The sequence below is a fragment of the Manduca sexta genome, chromosome 17 (genome assembly GCF_014839805.1).
Source record: "Manduca sexta isolate Smith_Timp_Sample1 chromosome 17, JHU_Msex_v1.0, whole genome shotgun sequence".
Lineage (NCBI taxonomy): Eukaryota > Metazoa > Arthropoda > Insecta > Lepidoptera > Sphingidae > Manduca > Manduca sexta.
The window spans coordinates 4,925,660-4,952,485 of NC_051131.1; the positions used below are offsets into that span (position 1 = coordinate 4,925,660).

Below are 26,826 nucleotides of genomic sequence, written 5' to 3' on the forward strand. Positions count from 1 at the left end.
TTTATATTACATAATGTTGATTCGATTTGAGTATGGAACGGATTAAGTACTTTCTTTGTACAATTGTGTAGTGATTTCTTATATACAGAGGGCCGATAGCCTGCAGAGAAGTGATAAAAATTGCCGAGACAAAGGTCGTGGTTTCGAACCCGGCGCATGCGCACGCTAGGCACGCATCTCTGAATTCTGGATCGAAGTTTATTTATTGGCAAGTATGACTTACATGAACAAAGTAGGACAATACCTATGAATTCATAATTATATGGTTTTGTTGAGTAAGTTAAAGAATAACTTAGGTAATAACGAGATGCTCGTCACGATTTTTTGTTTGCCCTCATCTGACTCGGAGTGTAAGTACGAATAAAAATGCGATTATGAAAATTATTACATGCCTATTCATAAGTTACATCATGACCTACATATGACGGTTCAAATCGCGAACGTAGTTGGAACGTGAATTGCTTTATTAACCACGCATTATTCAGTTAAAGAATCTGCTTAGTAATTATACGCACGAATTTATAAATTGTGCCGTCAGAAACTTTTGGATGTGCGACCACTGACAGTTATATCATCAGAATTATTTGAATCTAATTGCAACTAAACGTGCTAGTTGTACTAATATATTAAGTAAATCAAATATTATTTTTATCAGAATTAATAGAAATATATGAGCACATAGCTATTAAAAATTACGCAAGGTTTACCATTACTTTAGAAAACGTTATGAAAAGGCATAACTCATTATCACACATGACCTTAAAATAGACCACGTTATACGCAAGTTCTTTCGAAAAGCATCGATTTTCACTATACTCAACCAACTAGTTAGAATGTCATCTTAAAATAAATGCCACGAATTAGCGTTCTAATGAAATATTCATTATTTACTAAACATTTTAGAATTCCATGTTGATGTCGAGTCCACGATACATTCCTAGGTTCATCACGTATGGCGCCTATAGCGAGGCTAGTTCGACAACGTAATTACCTGAAGGCTGTACTTGGGTAACTATTGATTCCAATGCCATTTTAAGTAACTGTTTACATCACAAAAACTGAGTCTACGCATCTTCACAACCATATTGAGAAGAAACATGTTGAGATGACGCACCTAATGGAATAATTAATTTAAAATCTTATACGTCTGCAAATATTTGAGTAGGAGTTTTGAATGATGAGGCATAACATTAATATTCATCATACTTACTCTAATGCTTGCAACCAAAATAAGGATGAGAAATAATATTTGATACACCCAGTTTAAAAAGGTCTGGAACCAGAAACAAACTTCTTATTTAAAAAAAAAAACTCGAGACGTCTTACACTGCGTTATTACGATCGATATCTAGATGTCGCAATATTCATCACATATTTAAATTTTGTATATATATCGAGAAAGTCAACCACAACGTAGGATAATAAATTGGAATAACCTTTATTACATAATGACATCTCGTCAACTTGAAAGCGCTGTTGGAGCTTGATCAGCCACTTTACTATAGTTTCATATTGTTTTCTCTTTGAATATAGACGTCAAACGAAATACATAAAATGGTAAAGAGTATTAGAAAGTTTTATCCCATTGCTTTTAATAGTTAGGCATACAATGCAACAAACGGATTATGTAATTATTGATCACATTGAGGATTGATGAAATGGGTCTTGGGTGCAAACCCTTTAAAATTTGTGTGAGTTTTTTAATAAGAAACTCCAGACATATATTACTATTCATTTATTCGGCTACCATAAAAGACGTGAACGTCTAGGCCAAATCGGGTGATGAAAGAGACAACATATAATAAAATAAAAATTTATTGTAACATCTTTGGCTATTGTTATATTTCATAGCTCCAGTACATAAGAAATATAAGGTAATAAACATTTAGCACCTACACTAATGAAAGAGAAACTATGACTCTTATAAAGAATAAGCAATTAAATTCAATGTAAATAGACTTATTTAAAATAATTAATTTTAAAATACTTTGGTTATTAAAGAAACTTTAGATTTACTTCATTTGTGTTTTAATCGTTAGAAAAAAATAATCATAGTCATCTAACTATTGATAACGTATTAGTCTATCGAGAGAGTTCCAACTAAACGAATAGTCGATTTGTAGATGCCCGTATCTGGATAAGTGGAAGTTCTCGGGTGCTGTCTTCGGAAATGGTCGGGCCCAGTCTTCATATTCTGGTGATAGGCTCTCATATGCGGCCATCAATCTATAAAGAACAAGCATGTTATAAATAAATTACTTTAAGTAAGAGAAGTCTGGACTCTAAGACAGAACCGAGTCTATTTACATGTAGTTACGTATGTATCGTAGATGTACTTATGTCACTCATTAACCCGTGAGGTAGCTGAATGTTTGCCGGCAAACATTGACAGCTACGCGTGTGACGGAAAAATAACCTTATTATGTAGTATATATGTAGTATATAAGGTTATAATCCCGTGACACACGCAAATGTCATGTAGCTGTCTTGGCTCGCCGGCGATTCACGAGAGACCAAGAGTTAAGTCATGTCATCTCAAATTATTAAGATATGGTGAAACTTTCTATCTGGTTTAATAGCAATTTGGAACATTACATATATCTTCATATTGATTAGAACCAGAGTAAATTATTCGTCGAAAAATCGGTGGTATGCAATCGGCGGTCGATGGCTCTTACAAAGACAAAGATTTTAGGGAGTGTAAAATTATAAATACTTCTTACTGGCTACTCTGTATTAGATATTGAGGGTTTTTAGAACTTAAGTGTAGCTTTTTGATGAAATTATAATATATCTATTCAACAAAGTATCTATAAATTTCCTATAGAGTACGTAAGGTACCTCTGGTATCACCTATAAGTGACGTAAGGTGTAGGTTAAACAACATTATCGGCAAAAAAAAATTAATTTTAACCATGATCGAAGGATATTCGCTGGAAAACATGTGACCCCGCTTGTTACAATCAGATTCGAGAGCGAATCGAAACAGATGTCACCCCGAGTGATAGATCACGCGCATAATAAATCATAAGAAAATGAATGCTGTCACCTATAAAAACATAAGTACGTAGCAAGTATAATATTTTATTTATTTTGTTATAATTGTAGGTGTAAACACCAGAGAAGAATTAGAATTAGGGAATGGTTTCAGGATCTATTAAGCCCTTGTGCTCTTACAAAGAAGAGCACAGGTCTTTACTTTACCTGTGTTCCTTTTTGCCTACAATACCACGTTATTGAACCAATTTGATGTTTTTTTTAACAGTTTGTTGTGTTATCAAAACTATTATCGGTTCTTATATATAAATTGCATTCCCTCCAGACAGCATTATGACATCTTAATGGTTTTAAATCTAAGGACGTTGAAGTCTCTTTAGCAACATAATATCTACATTTATCAGAAAACAAACCTTGTTTAATCTCGATTACGATTTACGGTGATTCACTCAGTTTATTGTGCAAAGTCGCATTCACGTAATCTGTGACTAGAAAGTGATGTGTATTACCGATGTAATTGCTCTTATGTCTGATGTTAAATGTATTTCCGGTGTGTTCCCTAATATGAGGGTATTACTATGATGTAATCGGAACACAGCCGACATTTCGTGGTGTAAGATTATTATCACGATTATGTTATTACCAAAAAAATGGAACTTTGCATTTCGTATAACTCAAGAAATTAATATTTATATATATATTATATAACACATTTTTATGTTCTTATTTGTAACTTGACAATACTCTTACGTGCGCTGACGTGATTCTGGTGATTAGCGATTTTAAGAATTAAAAATGCTACTTGACTAATTGCTTATTAATTGACATTTCTTCAAAAGGACTTTAAACATACTTAACTACAATGGGAATCCACGGTATGGCCATGGCAGGGTCAATGTTAGGAACAAGTTTTTATAACAAACGCGAACCATGTAATGTTCTCACAGGTGCAATGCAACTTTCATTTGTAGGAAGCAAAAACTAGTGCACGTTCACACGTTATTGTGTGTATAAGGCTTATTATTATACTAAATATGTAACATTGTTTGGCGTAGGTACTACGTTCAATGAGTATTTTTTGTCTTGGTTACTTTCCGTCGTAGCTTTTTGTTTTGTTTCACTAATGAGAACGTTAGTTTCTATAGAACCTAGTAAGTATTCCGGTTCGATATGTACTTAGGTAAGTACTGTCACTACCTATACTACAAACTCGACATTAATTTGATTAATATTCCGAGGTCTAGTCTAGTCTAGTCTAAGGATAATATTAACATTTCGGTCCAAATTTACTATGTGAATACAAGTTAACAATTCTTTAAAAATGAAACACAGTGAGTTATTAACGTTATTCTATAGATTATGCCCCGTGAGCTTAGTATTCGAAATTCAAAAAGGCTAGCTTCATTTAAATAACCTATCAAATATGAAGTAGATGAGGTAATTATGTACCTTCCTACCTAATACAAATGGATTAAAAGCACTTTTACTTTTGTAAAAAACTTTAAAAATGAAGGTTGCGCTGATCCTACATTGAATAAGGTAAGATCAGGTAGAGATAGAAGAGTCGTAAATTTTAAGTGATTTTGAGAGCATTCAGTTTCACTATCACGTGTAAGGATTTTTTATTTAAAATTATAGTGCACGTCTACCATCAAACCGCGACAAATGTAGAAATCGCGGGCCGAGATGTTTTCCGAGCATGTTGTCTATTATTATTCAACTCATTAGCGTGAAAACATCTTCGTGTTTCGTTGTGCCGCAGCCTCGGCCAATTCAGGTGTCGTGATCAAGCCGCGTAACGCTGTTTACCTACTATGTTTAGTATATTTCAAACGGTATAACAATAACTTGCCATTTTATATGGACGAATGTTAGAATGTTGAGTAAGTTCTGGCAATGACCGGTTAGCAATTTTTTATGTGCGCTTGGCTGACCACTGATTTACATTATACGAAGGCATGCCGTGGTGTTTTATCATAAAGCACCGTGTGTTAAGACATTGTTAAATCTTGGCGTGAAAGCGCCTATTTGATATTAGTCATAGCAATTTACATATTGCGCTGTTAAACATTTACGGCTTAATGATTAATGTTGATATTAGTATCTATATTATATTACTTATTTAATGAGTGGTAGGTTGGGTGTATTAGGTTTCATACTAAATGAAATGTGTTTTTTACAAATATAATGCTATACGTGTGTCGTTATAGTTCTTCTATTTTTTAATTTCATTTATAAACAAGCACTTCTCCTTTAATGAATGACAATGATTTAGAGTTTATTATTTTATAAATACCTATTTATATACCTAAGCTTTGTTCTTCAATAATCAATAAGTTTTAGTATTGCTTATTTATGATTTAGTTGAGAGGGACTCGAAGAAAATCAAAATGTACCTAACACTAAAAGTCATATATTTTTTAGTTATTATGGTGTCTGGTTCTAATTTACTTAAATTTACTAACGTTTTATTCTTTGAACTACAAGTCACCATTAGGTAAGTAAGTAACTAATAACAAATTTAAACTAACGAGGGCTATGGGATAATGAATTATAGCCAACGACAACGGATTACCTCAAATCGCTCCATCGTATGAAATGCCTTAACAAATATTAGTACCTGGATGGTCTTCTATGTGTCCCATATGCATAATTGGCCATTACGTAATCTGGTTGATGGTTGAGCGACATGCGGGATCTTGACCGCGGGGGGGCCATCGGGGATATGTACCCCGCGGGAGGCATCACTGCTCCATATATGGGTTCAACCTGCATCGGATGTGACATGTAAATCGGCTCTTCCGTATACATCGACCTACGACGTCCTCCTGAAACGAAGTTAAGAAATCGAAGTGAACGAATTAGTAATACTGCTTACGCTCTGTTGGACTTATAAAATGCTAACAAGCGTAACATTTACTAGATGTAGACATTTGCGTTGTTTATAGTGCATAATAATATGCATGGATTGGATTCCAAAGTTATTTTTTTATACTGGCATATCAAAGTGATCCCACGGCACCATCAGGCTCCAATAGAATGTTTACTGACGAGAGATGATTACCTCTCGGCAGTCGATACAATTATGCCGGCTTGTTGGAACTGGATATACAAAGGTTGATCCCGGAACGCGACACAATTACGTGAGCCATTATGGCGGGTTGTAACACATCGTTTGTGGTGGTCGCTATCCGGGCCACTGTCCAGTAAAAGTTAGATTTGTTTCGAAGTTTGTAAACGCAAGTGTAGATACATTCTGCAATATTTTTTTTACTTTTCAGTGCAAAATTTGTATTCAATATAGCAAGAGAACCATGTTAAAGTAATATATTAGCAATATCGCTGTACCTACCTATAGGTATACGGGTATATAATTAAAAACAAATACGCAGGTACTTATTACTTAGAAAATGAGTCTATCAACTTATAATTTTACCTTGGGCACTTTAATTCGATATTTATGATTACCTATCCGTGCATCTACTCATTAATTCGAGACGAAGACCAATAATGTATTGTTTATTGTTTAATTTAAGGATTTGAGTCATTAAGTTTTTTCATCTTCCTTGCATTGTACTGGGACAAGGACGACAGATTTGAAGGTATTGATGCATCATGCAACCGCAGATTGGTTTCCAAATGAGCAGCATTTCTCTAATTTAGATACTGTTATCAAGATAATCTATAGGTAAGTACCTAAACTTTGATTGAGTTTTAAATACTTAATAATTATTTTATGCATTAACAATTGTACATTATAAAACATGCCTGAATACCGTTATTTTTGTAGATATATTTTGGTAACGTTTCATTATGTTGTGAATTTTATAATCACTTACTCATCGGCTTCTCGCCATACATAAGTGCTTCTTGATATTCAGGCATCAATGACCTGGAGAATTTTCTTCCATATATTGAGTCGCGTGGGACATCTTCGGGAGGTTTGTTCCTTCTTGGTGGCGGCAACGGCGGTTCCTCTCCAGAGTCATAGTTTTTAGTGGGAACGTAGTAAAAACTAGCACTGACTGGCTCGCCGGCAAACGAATTGAAGTTCTCATCCTCTTCGTTGTTCCAAACATCTGAGTAAATTCGATTTTTAAGTGTCGGAGATGGTCTATCATCGTCTTCACTGTCAAAATCCACAGCAGCCCAATAGGGGCTGCCGGCGTGCCTCGGCATTACTTCCAGTTTGTCCACAATACTTATTATTTTTTTGCACTAAAGCACCAACTAGCGTGCCACAGAACGGTCACCACACGTACGTCCCTTCCAGATATGGTGTAGTGGGTGTTTTATATGCTTTGCTTGGAAGCACTGATTGATATGCTGAACACGAGTCGCGTGGACATTCGACGGTACGTACGAACGATGCAATCGGCGGGAGAGTTATGAGACACATGCGCGAGCCCACTCCGCGACACTCTAATTGAAACAGCAGGGCGCCCGCACGCCGCAGCCCCGGCGCGGTAACGCTGTGTTCGCACCAATGTCTGCTGCGACGACCGCACAAGAAGATGCAATAGACATGAGGCGTTAGAAATGTAACAAATCAAGTGTCTCACGCAAACTTTGAAACCGGACTGATACTATTACTTATATTATTTGCCTTTAATAAAATATTATGACAAAGTTCTAATCAGAATTAGGATAGACAACTTTTTAAAAATTTGGCCACTAAACGGATTTTTCTTTTCAGAAAAGGGAAATCTGTCATTCAGGAAGATATAATTGATTGTTTCGAGGAATTAAGTATACTTAGGTAAATAAGGCATCTATGTATTGATGGCATGAAATCAATTGCGAGCCTAAATATACTCCTGAAAATAATAACTAAAAATAATACAAATAGGTATAGGTAAAACTTCTTTTACATGATGGTACACATAATATTATGAACCACTACAAAAAGCGATTTAATATGTTTATTTTACGACAAATTGAAAACAACATCGAAATTCGTCAAAAGTTACAGCGGTTGGACTTGTTACTTTCATGCTATATCGTAATAACTGAGTAAATAAATAATACATACCTTTATTTTTAAACAGGAGTTCATGACAACTTTTGCCAAAAAACATTAGTACTAAGCTTAAGTATTTTACGCTACCTGCTTCATAAATTTGTTTACTTATTTATATAAATAATATTGATTCAAGGAAAGTAAAAAATATGCACTAATTAGTACCTAGGTAAAGAGTATCTAGGTACTTAGATTTTACTAACAAAAAATAGAACCAATTCCCCATTACGTCTTGACTGTCAATAAAGTTGATAAGCGGCTGCAGGGTGTCTGTCGAGAGCAACTTTATTGATTATAAAATAAGGTTTAATTTTGTTAATAAATTTTTAACAGCCGGTTAGTACATGGCATATTTATAGGTTCCTACTGCCTACCTACATAAATGCATAAATCCAATGACGTTTTACAAATAGACTCGTCATAGACAAACAAAATTGCACATAAAAACAGCGCAGTATTTACTAAGTATAGTCACAGCCCTCGCAGCTCGCAGCTCGCAATAATACGGCCCGAGTGGGCCCAAACATGGCCCAAATGAGCCCGAGTGCGCCCGAGCGTCGACCGCCCGTCGCCATGACAGTCGAATAAAATGCAATAAGTTAGAAAATAAGTTAAATAGACTATACTTATTACTAACGTGTGAAATGAAACGTTTATTTCATTCGCAGTTGGAGTATAATTTGTACACCGTCTAAAAACACAGGAAGGCATTTTATTTGTAAAAATACAAAAAGTTTGTAAGCCTAGACTAGCCGCGACAGTGTTGGAGGTTGTCTAAGTGAATGTCGGGCAATTACCTTGCTTTCGTCTTGCTAGTATTGAGCTCGGACAACGTAGGTATCTCTGTAATAAAAACATTACAGAGATACCTACTTAGCATAAATCATTGTTATAATATTAATATCTATTTATATATTGGTTCAGAGCGATGAAAAATAATGTGATCGACAATTAGTATTTAACGAACCAATATAATTATTTTATAAGGCATTTTTGTACCAAATTTAATTTGAATTTTGAACAAAATAAACGAACTAGAATACAAAGAGATAGATATGGTACAGTCAGCAACAGAAGTCGTTGAACATAATTTGTTTCCAATATTTCCTAATCATTATCATTTACCATAAGTTACTGATTACATTAAATTCAAAATAACTTGTCATAATTGAACTACAAAAGTAGCTGAACGCAGTCAAACCATTGAATGTCAAATATTACTAGCGAATTCTTTTTATGATCCGTAATAAATACAAATGTGGCTGAAATTAGCACATTCTTTGTTTTATATAAGTACAAAGAAGCTTTTTCCTATTCATTAAATTGAACCCATCAAGCTTCAATACACCCATCTCGCGGAACGCAGCGCACCGCGTTTTTTACTATCAAAACATTGCCGAATTAATACAACAGTCCAGAATATCAATTAAATTGTTATTTTATAACATATTAGCTTTGGCTCGCTGCTCCACCCGCGTGAAAAAGTTTTTCAAAGTCAAAAGTCATGCTATATATTGACCCGGGATAGAAAGTAGCCTATAGTACTCAGGAGTAATGTAGCTTTCTATTAGTGAAATATTTTCAAAATAAGTTAAGTAGTTCCTGAGTTTAGCGCATTCAAACAAACAAATTCTTCAGGTTAATATAATAGTACATATTGAAGTTAATAACCAGAATTATATATTTTTAAGTATGGGCAAAACATCATAATATATTAGTAAGTAATATTATAACATTAATAGGAATAGGTTAGTTACATTGTAAACATCCTATTTTATAGAGCACTGGCCGGTTTAAGAAACAAATGTGTAAATTCAAAATTATTCTGGCAGGAGATTCTCTTCGAAGGATTCAACGTAAACGTCAATTTCTTTTTCATAATTTTTCAGCCAATCCTTTACTTTGGTGTCCATATTGAAATGATAACCTTAATCTGTACTCTTCTTTGGTAAGTAATTTATGATCCGTTTCAGTGTTCAGGTGTTTTGTAAATTAGTATCTGTTCATCGACTTTTGTTGCTGATCGTAGGAGTCTGGCCAGCGAGTCGTACTCGTGGCACAGAAAGTATGGCGCCAAATTCAAAAATATGCCTTATAACTCCGTGTAAAAATGAAATAAGTAAGTACTTAATCTTTTTATTTAAGATTGTTAAAATAATAATACTTTTACATAAAAATATAACTTTAATATAAACTTATCATTTTAATTTTCACAGGTTATAAACCGTGTTTTTTTTTAATTTGCCGCCATAATTATGTGATCGACCTCAGAACAAGAACAAGTATGCGACTCAAATGCCAGACTTTAAAATACTTTAACAATAAGGCTGAGCTTACACGTAATTTTTTCTGTATCTAATTTCGTAATCTGATTATCTGAAATACGGATGCTTCCTCACATTTATCTAATATTACAAAGCATCGATATAATATTGTGTACTACGTATTAGATTTGGAGTGCCGAACAATCACTGTGTTCAACTGATTTGAACCGATATCCATTCAAACTGCCTTTAGTGTGGTCAATATTGAGAGCTTGTGGTTGTGTGCGGAGCGGCGCTCGTGATATAAGAACTCGAGTCTAAGTGTAAACCTGGATTTGAATAAAAAATATTAGTCAAAAAGTAAAATTATTTCTTGTTCAAGAGAATAAATATAAAATAATAAAAAAGTGACGTTTTACCATTTTAGTTCAGATTTTAAACAAATAGTTTATATGGACGTCCGTGTCTGTAGAGTGTAGAATATACGTCAATGTTACGAAGTATTACCAGTTTTCAGCATGGCAAATGGAAATGTAAAAAAGCTAGTATATAACGCGTATGAATTCCGAATATGAATCCGCACCGCTTGCCAATGCGACGCGATTTTTCCAGATCAACCTGAAAAAAATCTGAATTCAGAAACAGTATTCCACATAAGTTGTATTTAAAATTTTTGGCCTAACATCGGCATATACTCAATGATACTAATTGATATTTTATGGATAATAATCTACCGTACCCTAGGCTTCATCGTTTACGGGAAATTTTGTATACCAATGTAAAGTGTATAAATAAATAGTTCGTGCATTCCATGTGCAATGCTCAATTAGAATAACTTTCTTTATTCATTGTGCTCTAAAGATCGTCTGACCGTTTTTCAACCAAAGTTTGACTTCGTTTGTCACTTGTCATTTGTTCGCGCCAGAAATACGTTAGTTGTCAAAAATGGTTGATTACGATATTTACATGAAAACATTTTATTGAGAGATTTAAAGATATTAGTGGTTTTATAAGTATGTTTTTTTTTTATTCATATGTTCTTTTTTATTATTTAGTCTTCCGTGGTCGAAAGTGTTGTGAATACTTTTATTAGTCAAACATGCGAAGCCGACATACGCATAGCCGACAGCGTGCATTTATCACTATAGACTACTTTATGAATGCCTACTTAGTTCGTATATAACGTTGTTACTTCGAAGTTTCTCTGTCCTCCCAACATATATGTACGAAAATGGTAGTCGTAACAATCAGGTTTGAACATGTTCGCATTTAGGCTGGTACTTCTTTGTGTTGAACGTACAAATTACTCATAACAGTAGTTGCTTTCCAGTGTTTATTGCGTGTCATATGTCTTATATGGGGGTTCTTTTGGTTAATTACGACCGTTTGTCAATTCCTGTAGCTGTTTGTAAACTTTGTTGTGCTCTTTATGCCGGCGCCACACATAGCAAAAATATTTGAACACTTGTTTGAACTCATGTGTGGCACGGGTATTTGCGTATTTGTACAAAGTTTATTTAAATGTTTGCGTATTTTCCATTCGGCATCGGTTTTTCGACCATACGTCAAAGCGTTCAAAGTTATCGAGTTGCTTGAAGGAGAACCGATTATATGGAAACCTAAAAGTAAAAGCTATTAAAATTGAAATTTGTTCAGTGTCTGTAACTGTGTACAAATGTGTGGCAAAGTCTTTGTACAAATATTTGTCTGTGTGTGATGCCAGCATTATTATTGCAACATGAGTATAACATTTGATGCTCCAAAGTGTCAAGTTCAGTATGGTGATTAGCAGTGTTTTGTAATTCGAAGTTCTTGGTGGTGTTTCTATATTTAAGGTCAACAACTCACTTGTTTCACTAATTCCTTTTTCTTAAGTCTGATAATGCTTATGGATCCATGATTCCAATAATATAATACAATAAAAAGTGGCTGAATAAATAATTAGCTGTGAATCATTTTTGTTTCATAAAATGACACAATTATTCATACATAATATTACCTGTTAACATTTATAGGAATAGCTTATACAGCAAACATGTGGAAAGCTTGACAAATGCATTTGAAAATGAGATATTTATAACTTTACAAATGTAAAGAAACCTTTATTGATAATTTATTACAGAAATGCCTGAAGAAAATCTCAAACCTGCTTTGCTGCTTGCAATAAAACAATTAGAGGAGCACGGCGGAGCCATCAGTAAGATTAAAAGTCAAAATTACAACAATATTCAGAAATATTTTCAAAATGATAGTGGTGTGGAATTTGACAGAACACTATGTGATAGAATATTAAAAGTATGCATTCGTGACCTGGAAGAAGATTTGAAATGGACGGCTGATATTGTTCATACAATATCAGTTATTCTGAAAAGAATTCAGGTACAATTATGTTTTGTTTTATTTATGGAATAATTGTAAACAAAGTTGTTCATGTGTCATAAAAAAATATTAAAAACTGTATGTGCTTAGTAATAACTTAAGCTATATCCTCAGAGAAAAGACAAATCAATATATATTTTTTAAATAATGCCTTTGTGACAATTGCCACTTACCAGTACATTAGAAATAATTTAACAGCATATAAGTAAATGTTTGTTTTCAATTTAATTTTGACTCTTATGACTGATATATTTATTCCCCAGTCTTGTTCTAGTATGAATAAATATATACCCACTTCTCAATCATGTCTATTGTATTTGGGGTAATTTTGTAATGACTTAGCATATAGCATCCAATTCATGGTTGTTTTAGTTTCCTTATGAACAACAGAATTAAAAAGTCTTAATGGAGAGAAATTATTTGTGAAGTCATTGACTATACAGCATATAGACACCTAATGCCTGATATTTCTCTACAAATTAACTCTTATCAACTCACCGAAGTATGACAAGCGGAAATCCATGACTATTGGCTCTGCAAAAATTATTTAGATTTAAATATCCATGGAAAAAATATTTTTATAAATACTTCACTCCTTGTGTAATGATAAACAAGTTAGCTAAAGAGATTGTGTAAAATAGTCTGTCAGAAAGAGGTGCAAATACAATAAAATATTTTTAAAAAATCTTATGTTATGGCTGGTACAAGTAGAATTTGAAAATTTTAAAAATATGACTAAGTAATTTTTTGTATATAATTGAATCGTAAAACAAGTTTTCTGAAAACCTGTAGTTCACCTGTTTAAAACGCAACTTCTTGGTGCAAGAAGACATTAAAATAATTATTAAATTGCTAATGGGGAAGTGTTGACGGCTTACAGTTGTGGTCACAACTGACCTGATAGTATAGAATGGTAAGCTATGTTTGTTACTTCAGTCATAAGTGTTTGCAAAAACTGGTCATTTGTTATACTAGGTTTATATGCAGTATTGTTAATGTCAGACAATTTGTTTATATTTTGAAATAAGTAATTATTGTATTTTAAATAAGTCTATAATGTATTTTCACAACAAAAATACTACTTTTCAGTCAGAAGAACACAAGGAACTACAATACTTATTGCCATCTGCATTAGGTATTTTAAATACCCTGAATACCATAAGTTTGTTAAATAATATGACAACATTGAGAATATTGTGTGTTAGCACATTTGTAATGTTTCCTAATGACATATTAGAATCTATAGCCACTGATCACCGTGAGGCACTGTTGGAATTATTTCATGATAAAAATGTTCAATGTCCAAATGGACAATCACAAATAAAATATCGGATAATGGTGAGTTATGTCATTTAAATATTAATTCAAAAGTTTTTATTTATGATTAAATATTACATTTAACTTTTTATAGCTTGTCATTTTGACAAAAGGCCTTCTTCAGCATTCTCCATTTTTTCCTGTCCCTTGTGGTTCTCACCCACAATCCGTCAGCAATCTTTTTTAGGTCAATGAATGTCTTGAGTTGCCTATTCTTTAGTGATTAGTTATTAGTATAAAAAAAAAGCAAATGATTGCCTACCCACCAAAAATACCAAATGATTGGTTCCTAAGCCTAAGGGCTAAGTGGGTTAACAAATTTTTCTATGCATAGCATAATATGCTTAGTATACATGCATATTAAAGGTGGCTTGTTCCATTTCCACATAGTAGAGTTTAATGGGTTGCAAATCAATTTCTTATTCTATGTTATTATGTTTTAGATGTGTCAAATACTTCACAAGGTAATCACAATATTGCCAAGTGACAAAAAGACAGAGTTTGTCAAGAGTGGAATGAATTTATGGTTTTCAAAGGTCATACCTGCAATTGTTAGTTCTGCATCATGTTCATCAGATGACACACATTTGTTAGATCTACTGGAAACTTTAACTGATGTACTTCTTACCCTTAATTATATGGAAAATCCACGATGGATAAATATTTTGGAATGTATTTGTAATCCAAATAAGTAAGTGTATGTCATTAATTTCTTGTATCATCACATACAGAATTAAACTGTGTTTTTTCGCCTTTCTGATTGGTATGGAATACCAAGTGTTGCTCGTGGCTTTGTTCGCGTGTAAAGCCTTTCTAGGTACAAAGTCCCTAAAACACTGCTTATAGATCTACCTGAACGACGCCGGCGGCAGAAATCAGATTATAAAATTCTATTATTTCCCATCAGAGCAAATTACCAGTTTAAAAATATCCTGTCATCCAGGACATTGTCTATCCATGTGCCTAATTTAATCCAAATCCATTTTATAAACTTTCGCATTTACAATATTAAGAAAAACTAAGATTGTTCTTATATAAATTATTACGGTATTAAAATAGGGTAGAATCTTTTTAAAATTATAGAACATGCATATTAATATAGATATTTGAATTCATTACAGATACCCTCAAATAATGAAGAGTCTCTTAGAAAATGGAAGCACTCAGTGGCACAGATTGTGGATTGTGTTTATAAGATTACTGAACAATCAAATAACAAGGAATACTAACAATGTGGGAACACCCATCAACTCTATGCTGCCAGTGGTTGAAACCGCTTTTAAAATGGATGCAGCAAACAGATGTAAAGCATTCCATTGTTGGAGTGTGCTCATAAATATATTCTCTAAAGAAACAAATGAGCACTGCATTATGAAGAGGTTGAAACTACTAATTATACCATTGAAACTAAACAATGCCAAAGTAGAGGAGACAGCAATAGCCAAATTTGAGGCATGGTGGCTTTTAATAACAAAATTCCGAACTAAATTGGATAAGGTTTTTGACTCTATGTTGATTGGGTTTCTTCATTTTTGCTTTGGCAAACATAACTCTATTGTAAAAACGACATTCATTCCTGGTCAGTTGTCAATGACTTTAAAGAAGAAGGGTGTCCAGGCATTTGTTGAAATAGTGGGACACATTGACTGCGAGGGCTGCACTGATGTGGCTAAATTGAAAGATCGGCTTATTAATACAAAATATTTAATAGATTTCTGGAATGACTGGGCACACTCATTAAAAACTGTAATGAAAATTGCTATCTATAACAACAATAGACAACACATTCTTTGTATATGGAAATCATTCTTGTGTGTTATCGCTCAGTTACCAGATAGTAATGTCAAAAAAGGCGTTTTCATTGAACTGCTGACAATAATGGCAACAACATTACAGGTAAATAAGTTTTGTCCTATTTGGGTAGAGTAGGGTAAATTTATATTATTTCAATTCGCACATTGAAAACAAAAGTGGCATTATATGAAATTTGACGGTATTGAGTTAGAGCGACATTAATTGTCGCTGACGACTGGACACGAACTGGATTAGTGTCAGTTTATGTTTAACGAGCAAACACAAAACTTAAAAGTATGGAGAGACACTTGTGACATCTAGTGATACCCTAAGTGACCTATTCAGAAATGGATCTTTGGATATTATGACGTAATTTTTTCTGCAGATTTTGCCGCTTCTGCAGATGTCGCTCTAACTCAATACCGTCAAATTTCGTATAATGCCTTTTGTTTTCAAAGTGCGAATTGAAGGGTTGGACCTTTGAGGATTATAGTTAGGGCTTCTTATGCTTTTTAATATTTGATGATTAGAAGAACTTACTGGCCTTTTCCACTAAAATTATGTTATAACTTGTAAAATATTTAATTACTTTGTTACTGTTACATTCTTATATTATTTGCTGGTAGGCTGATTTTATTTTAATTATGATTTTATTTTAGCTGATAAAGCATTGATGAAGTCAGCTTGCCAAAATTTCAAAATAATCACTACATAGTATAAAGCAAAGTCGCTTTCTCTGTCCCTTCCCTCGCAACGGATTTTGATGCGTTTTTTTTTTAATAGATGAGTGATTCAAGAGGAAGATTTATATGTATAATAACATCCATTAAATAGTGGAGAAATATTGCACCCGTGCGAAGCCGGGGCGGGTCGCTAGTGTATAAAATATGTAAAAGTTTCGAAATTTATTGTGTGATAGAATTTATTGATGATTGAAAAATCTGCCCTAATACAATATTTTCTATTAATATTTTAGTAAACTAACTTATCGTTATTCTTTATTCAAACAGGACTGTAGATGTGAAGACATATGCAATGACATTGTTTTTAAAGCATTGGTACCTTCATTATTTATAAAAGATTTGAGATTGGAAAATATATTGAAATCTATTGAAGGTCAACAAAAAGGAGCATTATATAAAGTTATACTAATAATTGTAGATCCATCATTGAAAAGTGTTTACCAAAGGTAAGTTTTAATCTATTTATATCAAACAAAGTCAAGTTAGTTATAACTAAAAAAAAGTTATGAAAGTTTTAGAAGAGGAATAATTAGTTGAGACCGTAGACTTGGAAAAAGTATTATGATCGTTATGTTCCAAGTAATGATGAAGTTTAACTTGCACCATCAGTAAAAGACCTATAAAATATGAAAATGAAGAGAATGAAGTGTTCAAGGAGACGGGAATAAAAAATAATGTAAAGAAGACAAAAGTAATGGTGATAGAAAGGGAGGTAGTGCTACTGAATGTAGAGTTAGTATAGATAGTGAACAGAAGGAGTGACAGGAAGATGCTCGATTTTTGTACATTTATTGAACTCAATTTATTTTGAGTATTCATTTTATCTTAATAGTAAACTTAATGTAATAAAAACAAAAAGCTTTTAACACAATATAATTTTGAGGGGGTTCGTTTAACAAAGTTCCAATCAATTTCATTTCAAGAAACTACTCTTATGTACATTTATTTATTTTGAATACCACTTTTTAACTTCTCATGGTATGGCTAGTATTGGATTTTTTTATTAATATTTTTTTGTTTCAACAAATTAATTTACACAACAAGAATTTTGTAATGATTAATATGGATATCACTAGTAAGAGAGTTATTAGTTGTCATTAACTTTGGCTAACTACAATCCTATAATGCAATACCATCTCATCAAGCCACATATTTATGTGATATAAAAAAAAGAATAATTGTTACAGGCTTACTACACAAGACATTATCGCAAAATTAAAACCAATCACAGACTTCATTTTAGATGAGATTTCAAAATGGCCTGCAAAAAATAGTCTTGACCAAATTTTACATGATTTACCATCTAATGATACAACATTGGTGTTATGGACTGCTATTGCAGAATCAATATGTAATTGTGAATATGAATTGTGTATAAGAGAGTTGAGTTATTTACTGCAATGGCCCTTAAAGTCGTCAAATATGTTTACTGATGTAAGTAGATTTATGAATTAAAATTCTTTTATCTATAAATTCTATATTTGGATATTGGTTTGTTATTTTTATACATTACCAGTATTTTTAAAATATTTACACTTTCAGGTTCAATATGCTGCAAAAATATGGTATAAACTATATGACTCGAATTATGTAACTTTAGAAAAGATCAATATTGCAAAGCACATTTCAGAATTATTACTGTCTTCTAATATAGTCATGCATTCAAGTATATATTTCACCATGTGTGCTGTAACTGCTATTTTAAAAAATGGACTTCCAAAAAGCAATGGTCAGTATGTGTTTAATTTAATTATTATTTTTTATCAGGGTCGGCAAAGTGGCCTCACTGCACTTGATGGTAAATAAAGAGATGCCCTAAAACATGACTGCTAAGGATAAACATCCCCGAATGGCCGGCACAGCTATGCCCGCCTACTTAATTGCTTGTTCCTACTCCGCTTAAAGTACCCCAAGTTGTAGGAAGGAGGAAACATGTTGGCAAACTGTTCCACAGCTTAATGGTGTAGCACAAATACGAGTTACTGAACTTTTTGGGTCTAGCCGGGATGGAAGAGACCACGAATCTGTGGTTTCGCAAACCAGCACGCGTGGTTATTTTAGGAAAGGAGAGAATAGGACAAGCTTAAACAATTCTTCAGTTAAAAAAATCTATCGACCTTAATAATTTATAAATAATATAATATTTGATTTAATTTAATTTATAGGTAATGCATATGAAAAGGAAGCTGGACTGTTGAAAACTTTACTAAAAAGAATTGATGGATATGAGAACATTAAAGAAGTGTGTCCTATGATTATCGACACTCTTGTAGTTATGTTAAACCACGCGACAAATAATATCAATGATAATTTTGCGGAAACTACATTGATATCTGTGAAGCTTATATTGAAATTAGTTTCACCTGTTCTGACCAACCAGTCTGATGTATGTATTGGTTTGATTTATAATATGAAATTTATATGACATATTATAAAGGCATAGTTGCAACTGAGTGGATAGAGTTTTTGATGAATCAACTAAATCAATAAGAAGGGAGGTGTTTGATATTGAATATAGATTAACATTAATTTTCGCCTAAGGGTTGAAAACATGCTACATCCACTAATAAAAAACTAAAGCAAGAAATTGAGAGAATCTTTTACATGGATAGCTAGCTAGTAATATTGTACTGAAACCTAATCCATTTTTCTTTTTCAGATTAGAAACATGGTTACTTTAATCCGTTTGTTGTTAAAGTCAACTGAATCATTTTTTGAAGTTGAATCATACGCCAAATTTCATTCCATCATTTTTGATCAACTAAATCAAAATTGTAATAATTTTGATAATCAACTGTTACTGAAAGATGTTATTCAGTCATTACTAAAGAAAAAGCCAATAATAACAAATGACAATAATCAAACAGTTTGTGATTCTATTGATTTAACATCTGATAATGTAGAAGAAAATGATGCAGATTGTAAGTTTACAGCACCAAATATTAAAGAGGTTCCAAAGAAGGGCAAAAAAAAAGAAGCAAGCATAGTAAATACTGTAATTGAAAATGGTGAAGAGTTCGTTGTTGTAAAATCAAATTGGAAATTTAATCCTAGAAAATTAACAGAAAATCAGAAGGAAAAGTTGCAGAGAAAAAGAGAAGATATACCAGCTCTGTATCAGGACTTATCCCAATCTCAGGACGAATTTAAAATGGCAGTGTGGAAAACTGACTCTCAAGATAATTCTACTACTAGCAAATCTAGTAGTCGATCCGTAAATGAAGGGGTTGACACTTCAAACCTACTAAAGAATACGAATAGTGCTAATTTAGTACCGAAAATTATGGAAAATATTTTGTCTGAAAAAAATAAAAAGGAAGCTGATAAGCAATCTGAGCAATGTAGTGATATAACAGCTAAAAATAACTCTACAGAATTACAGCCAATTACACCAAAACATAAGAAGACTCCTCGCATGGCTCTCAAGGATCGAGTGTTTAGAAATGTGAGAAATTTGATTGAAAAAAGTGCTTCTTCTGGCAATACTAAAGACCAGAACAGCAGCTGCAATCAGATTGATGTTACAAAAACTCCAATATCAAAACCCAAGGATGTTGGAAATCTGGTAAACTCTGCGCCGTCATTGTTGCTATGTGACAGGCCGTCCCGTGTCAAAAGAAAACCTCGGAAATTCGACGACTCTGAAATATTTGCTATAAAGAAGAGAAGACAATCACAAAGTGATTCACAAACTTGTAATGAAGAGCTAGATAATGTTCCCCATACCAGTATTGAAGAACCTGTTATTACAAATGATGACCAGGGGCGCATAGAAAAAGAGACAATTTTAATTGACACTTCCCTGAAACAGCAAGAAAATTTAGATGACGCAAAAGTAGTCGAAGATATTACTGCATTAGGGGATTACAAAAGTTCTATATTAGATATGGTCAATAACTTAGAAACCAGTATTTGTGTAGAAAATATCACAGCAGACAATAAAACGACCACCAATTTTGAATCTCCAAATACAGATAGGCATCAGAATGATAATATAGACAATGATAAAGAGAAAATAGACCCAGATAAAGAAAGTGTCACTAAAGATACTACAAATGCCTCTGACACGGTATCGACGCCAAAATATATCAAGATAGCAGAAAATAGCGAACAGACGCCATCAGCTAAAAAGAGCAGTGTTAAAAAGTCTAGGATTGAAAAGGAGCTAGCAATTGACATGGTTGAAGGACATCCATTTTTAAATACACCAACCACAACTGAAATGAGAATAACTAGGAAAAATACGGCAAGCCCCGTTAATTCCCTTAGGAGAAAAAAAGTGTCTGAAAAAATAAATAAAACGAAAACTGATACGAAAATTACTACGGCTGATAAAAAAGAAAAGCGCAAACTAGGAATTAAGAACACAAATGTAAACGACATAGATACTACGGATGACAGAAGCAGTTCTCCAGAAGGTGTTTCTGTTTGTGAGGAGTCTTGCTCTGAAGATATCATAGAAAGTTCTCAAGATTCCACACTCACTACTATAACTGTTATAAAAAAGACACCTAAAAGACTGCCTGTCGTTACTATTGAGAAAATGCAAATACCTGAGTCCATCGAAGAAAGTAATAATGCTACCCAAAATTTAATAAATGATACCCAGTTAGATGACTTTTCTGAAAAGATTGAAACTACATTAAATAATTCCAAAGTGAACGAAAAACCATGTGAAATTTTACAAAATGAAAAAAATAAAGAAAAAATTGAACAGGGAACCGATGAGAAAGAATCTGTTTTTAATAATGTTAAAGAGACTCCAGAAATTTGTGAAGAAATTCGTTCAGAAAACTTACAATCAAAAATAAATATATGCAGCATAGTTGAATCGGATTCTTATTTACATGAAAGTAAGGATGACACCGAACTACCACAAAATAAATTGTTGGCAGAAGATAAAAATGAGTCTGAACTAACAGAAAATATGGACACCGCCCCTATTCTAGAACAAGACATGTCTAATGACGTTATTGTCATAAATGATGATGAACAGCCTGTAATGTCAGTGAGTAGCGATGAAAATATAGTGGGTCCTCAAACACAGGAATTAGCTGAAGCTGATACGCAGTCAAATCAGACTACAGATATAGATGTCGAAATAAATGCTGAAAATACTCAACAACCTTCTTTGCAACAACCAGACGATGATAACATCGTCAAAGAAACTTATTCAAACCAAAATAATAATGATATATCAGATTTAGTGCTAAAAAATGATTTATCATCAAATATTGAAAAGACAAGTGATGTATCATCTCCATTAAAAGATGACGCGCAAAGGAAACAGGATTTCTTAGACAACACTATCGAAATATCTCCAATAAAAACAATGAGTCCAGATTTAGAGAAAAAGTCGCCATCGCCAGATAGAAGTGGTGATTATGTTGTTATAAAATTGTCATCTCCTGTTCACAGTAATGGAGAACCATTTGATAAAGGTTCTCCGGAATTCTTTAGCGAAGAAAAGATATCTCCAGATAAACGAGACCAGTCGCCGCCTAGAAATGAAGTTGCCATTATTAATACAAGCCCTAGTTCATCATTATCACTTAAGAAAAATAGACCTCAAGTACGAAGTGGGGGTCGAGCGGCGCAAATGTTAGGGCTTTGCGTGCCTGATAAATTAAATCCACTGATAAATTCAGAAAGAATAGAGGTTGACGATAATCGGAAAAATAGCCCATCAAATACTCCGGCAAGAAGAAACTTAAGAATTTTATATAATTCAGTAGGTGATAATTCCGAAAATGCAGGTGAAAATGAAGAAAACGAGAATTTCCTAAAGTTAAAAAGATCGTTGCCTACCGTTAACTCAAGTCCATCTGGACCTATATTAAAGAGAAAACTTGCAGAAATTACTGATGACACTACAATATCGCCAGCAAATAAAGTAAGTATTATTAGTTATCAATGGTATTTAATTGGTTTCTTTGCAAATACTATAATAAATATTTATTTTTTACAGAGAAAAAGAGTCAGTTTTCATGACCCCCCAGTATCGACAACAATATCTGTGCAAAAATACATTGAGCCATGCGGTGTACGTTCTCCCCAAAATTCGGCGCATAAAAAACAAGAAAGGCAAGCTCGCATGCTCGCCAACCTGAAGTCACCAAAGAGGCTAGATAATTTGTTTAGTTTAGATTCCGTTCTAACCAAGACAGTGGAGAGTTTCACTGATGTTGATATCTCTCTAACTAACACTGATGACTCTCAAATGACGTCTCTGGAAGCCACTCCAGCAGTAGAAATTGTAAAAACTAGCGAACTTAATGACACAGATCCAATATGTCCACAATTGGTGGATTGTAAGGACTCAATTGACAATATTGCTGTTGAATTATCATCACCTGCAATGAAAATGTTACTTATAAAAGAGTTAGAGCGTAAAGTTGTAACCATAGGTGATTTAGCGAAGATGACGGAACTTGAAGTAAACAGATTGTGTATAAAGGCACCTAAAGTCAAAGTTGCCAAAAAAGTTTTAATGGAATATGCCTCTAATATTGAAAGCAACATAACAGATAAAGATGTTGACAAAGAGGCACCGGATGTTGAGATTGCAGTGCCTGTTCAAGATTCGCAGTCGGTTGACAGCGCTGTCCAGACCAATGAACTGGTGACTGCTGACGCAGATATGCAGACTAGTGATGTTCCAGTTTCCCTAGTTTCCACGCAAACTGAGAAGGCAACTACCTCAAGTGTTGGTGCTCAAACTGACGAATCTGGCACCAAAACAACGGCAGAGATTATCCAACAGTGTATATCAGAGGTACGCGAAGTTTGAAATGTGTATGGGACATAATTACATTGATTCTATTGTAATATTTTATTTAATTATTTCAGAAACCAGACTTCGTAATGCAGCTTTCGGAGCAGTTACACGAATGCTCCATTCAACAAATTGCAAAGAAACTATCGTTTGGAGCTGCAATTGACACGCTCATGGCAAAAGTTAATGATACTAATTCAAAGATGGTTTTAGATAGGTTATTAGATAACCAATGTATCCAAGAATCAAAAGAGCAGAATTATACCAACCAGCTAGCGTTTTTGAGCGATTATTTACGTGATAAGTTTGAAACAAAAGATTTAATTTTGTTCTGTAGTGAACTGTTGAAGAAAGTTTACAATAATTCAGCATAGACTATTTACACATGTTTGTGTAGATTTTTTACTCTATTAATGTATTAAATAAGGATGTCTTGATTTGGTAATGAAGCGATAATTGGAGGTTTAATATAAATCAAATATAGATTCGTTTTTGAACATTGCGTCAAGATCATTCCTGACTCCCAACATTGTTATCCAATTAAGACTATCTTTAAGTGCCTGATGATTAAATGTTAGTATATGATTAATGTAATATATTGTTAGTTTTTGTACTGATTTCCATTGCCAAAATGTTATGTGTACTGTTAGCATCTTAAATATTGATCTGTAATTGATTCTAATGTATATTAAAGGTTTCCATAAGAAATATAAACACCCATGTATAATTAAAACTATTTTATTCAATACAAAACAAATCGATATTTACAATATTCAGTCATGATAGACCACAAATGGTAGTCAAATTGTTTTCTCGTACATTCACAAACATTCTGCCAGATGTAATGATTGTGTAGTCGAATGAATTTTTATTACTGTAGAGTAGGTGTTGAGTATGGTTTTAGACCAAGAGCGTTTGCGATGACAATTAAATGGCATCGAGAAGATATCACACCTAATACTTACAGCGAATTAACTAGACACAGGTAACGTTAAAGCTTTAAGTAATAAAACTAGTGGCCCGCCCTGCTTTTGACCGCCTTTTATTAATTATTTTAATTTTAAATTTAGTTTTTTGCGTATCGTTACTGTTGTGAAGCGACGAAGCAAGCATTTTTTTGTTTCCAATACAAATTTATTTTAAAAAAGTATATCTTAACTTTCTAGGAAAAAATCAGAACTGTCGCTAAATTTTTGAACAGTTTTTCTAAACATGCGAGAATTAAACATGTATTCAGTAAACTTATATAATAAAACATAGTATGTACACGTTATAGTTTAAAACATTTGGCCCAACCCGATTTTCTATCACATTAGATATCCATGAAAACTAAAACAACTAACGTTACTTCTTAAAATTGCCAAAATATCACCTAACCTATGATACAAATGACTGAAATCATTGAACGGTTAATTTTAGTTTATAGTTTTGATTGTAGGAACTGGATATGTAATAAATTATTTTCAAAATTATTCTTTATGTCACTTATCCCCACAATATCTTACAACACTAATGTCTTACATGAATCATACAGCACACTGGAATGATCCATTACATTTATAACAGTTTTTTTGGCATAATATCGACGCCAACATTCATGATTTATCTACATTAGTACTCATTTATGAGTTAAATAACTGCAGTATAAATAGAAGTATTGTATTTTGGTTGTCAACTTAAACTTAAATACTACAAAAATATTAACCTCTCTAGATTCACCTTGTACAAAACACGTTTACAGTTTATCTTTTCTACGTCACACTTACTATTAACATTCATTTTTTTCGTTTAGATCTATAAATATTACTCAATCTAGTCATCGAGTAATAGTTATCAATCACATTTCCGAATGCGTCACATAAACTGACTAGCAGAAAGCTTCGGGGAAGCACAATTACCAGCCATAACGCGACACACGAACTCGCAATGTTTATGAAGATATAATACTTTGGTCCACAATTGAGCACTTGTTTTTACTTAAATAATTTAGAGAGGTTAAATGGTCAACGTCAGGGAAATCGCATTTCGGCAACGTAATCTAAATGGTCAAGGTTGTGCTGTGAATTCGATCGTCGTGGGGCGCGAGGCCTGTGGAGATTGTGGTGGGAGTGGGCTCGCATCACTTTGTAAGGTCCTTCACGTTGCGGCCCTGAGTCGCTTGTCTTGCGGTTGGACGTCACCCATTCGTCGTCTCGTGCTCTAGACGTTGCGGAAGGTTTCCGATAGTTATCGAAAACTCTACGATTATCCTCATATCGCTGTCTCTGCCAGTTTCTGTCAAGGTCGTGTCCAAAAGGGTCTAACTCTCCAGAGGGCTGAAATTGACTGGAACTTTGGCAGTAATTTGATCTCTTCCATCCATCGTCGTACTTCTTCCGTCCGCTGTCATCTTCGCCCATTTGCCGTCGTGACTGGTTGGAGCTGCTTTCGCTGGTGTCTTCGCCAGATGTGCCGATGCCTAGATCTTTGTCATCACCGTAGATTTTATAAACACCATTGGGACTCAGATTTTTTCCATTGTAGATTTGATCATTCAACATTAACTGAGGGTGGGGTATGCAGTACGGACTTGGGAAGCATTTTTCTAGTTTAGATATCTTTAAGTCATCTTGTCTCTTAGAGCAAGATCCTGGACCAAAAAGTGATAACAAAACAGGCAAGAGGAATAGACCATGCATGGCTCCAAAAAATATAACCATGAATACCATTTTGAAGAATACTGAAAATATGTAGCTGTCCGCTAGGAGAAGCGCAACCACACCGAGTATTGTGCTGAAAGAGCCTTGTACAATTGGCAATCCTAAGGAGTACAAACATTCACTGACTCTTTCATTAGGACTTTTTGCCTTCGACGCCATATATGCGTAACATATGTGTGCAGTGAAGTCTACAGAAAAACCTATGCACATGATGAGATTTATCATCGAGATGGAATCAAGATTTATATCCCATAGTGCCATGTAGCCGACCACCCCTATTTCGATTGATATTATACTAAAAGCTACCCATAGGGAACACAGAACGTTGGGAATAAATATAAATGATGTTATCATCATCATCAAGGCACCATAACATAAATTCTGCAGTGACGTTGGCCGCACAAGCTCGAACTGAAATAAAAATGTATTTATTAATTATTTACAACATAGAAAATGTACAGGTAATAATAATTTTATTACTACACGTCATATTTTTCTGGGATAAAAGTCCTGCTTTATATTTACCCGAGATGAAATGGAGCCTATATTTTAAGTTAGACTTCTAGGAATACAAACATAGGCAGAAAAAAATCTTTAATAATATGTCTTGGCTACTGGTGCTCTAATAAAGACTTCCATATTAGTTTTTGCTCAATATCTATAATGTACAGACATCGGCCTCTTGCAATTTTATACTTATAGCAATAATTTACGTTTAGGATCAAGCATAATATAATTAATCATAAATTCCCACTTATAAAAATGAATTGCGTGTAAGTTTGAGTACGAATTAATATAAAATTGAACATTATTAGAATGCTATCAGATGTGCTATTAT

The 26,826-nt window shown here is 33.5% G+C and overlaps 3 protein-coding genes across 10 annotated transcripts in view; 1 reads left to right on the plus strand and 2 right to left on the minus strand.

The window, feature by feature from the left end:
* Positions 1–1,799: 1,799 nt before the first annotated feature.
* Positions 1,800–8,352, minus strand: LOC115454526. 3 transcript variants are annotated; one of them, XM_030183259.2, is made up of 4 exons: positions 8,030–8,352; positions 6,837–7,487; positions 5,618–5,825; positions 1,800–2,226 (listed from the first exon to the last, which is right to left on the minus strand). In XM_030183259.2, exons 2-4 carry the CDS (start codon positions 7,174–7,176, stop codon positions 2,064–2,066), a joined length of 711 nt encoding a protein of 236 aa, XP_030039119.1. In that variant the 5' UTR covers positions 7,177–7,487; positions 8,030–8,352; the 3' UTR covers positions 1,800–2,063. The 3 variants fall into 3 exon arrangements, with proteins under 3 accessions (XP_030039119.1, XP_030039125.1, XP_037295646.1); XM_030183265.2 differs by having other exon boundaries at positions 6,837–7,076; positions 8,030–8,350; XM_037439749.1 differs by lacking the exon at positions 8,030–8,352 and having other exon boundaries at positions 6,837–7,490.
* A 2,774-nt stretch (positions 8,353–11,126) lies between these two features.
* LOC115454478 (telomere-associated protein RIF1) lies at positions 11,127–24,022 on the plus strand. Of its 5 annotated transcripts, none has more exons than XM_030183210.2 (12): positions 11,127–11,294; positions 12,404–12,660; positions 13,750–13,998; positions 14,421–14,668; positions 15,099–15,873; positions 16,782–16,960; positions 17,702–17,948; positions 18,057–18,243; positions 18,680–18,900; positions 19,174–22,407; positions 22,483–23,289; positions 23,364–24,022. In XM_030183210.2, the coding sequence occupies exons 2-12, from the start codon at positions 12,406–12,408 to the stop codon at positions 23,661–23,663; spliced, it is 6,702 nt and encodes a 2,233-aa protein (XP_030039070.1). In that variant the 5' UTR covers positions 11,127–11,294; positions 12,404–12,405; the 3' UTR covers positions 23,664–24,022. The 5 variants fall into 5 exon arrangements, with proteins under 5 accessions (XP_030039070.1, XP_030039076.1, XP_037295647.1 ...); XM_030183216.2 differs by lacking the exon at positions 11,127–11,294 and adding an exon at positions 11,346–11,532; XM_037439750.1 differs by lacking the exon at positions 11,127–11,294 and adding an exon at positions 11,346–11,515.
* LOC115454511 (patched domain-containing protein 3) overlaps positions 24,012–26,826 on the minus strand; it is a 47,173-nt gene continuing 44,358 nt past the window's right edge. Inside the window, exon 11 of one of the 2 annotated variants that reach the window (XM_030183243.2) lies at positions 24,012–26,399. In XM_030183243.2, coding sequence (XP_030039103.1) covers positions 25,299–26,399 — 1,101 coding nt within the window. In that variant the 3' untranslated portion in view covers positions 24,012–25,298. The remainder of the gene's footprint in view (positions 26,400–26,826) is intronic. The other variant, XM_030183250.2, reaches the window with a different exon arrangement.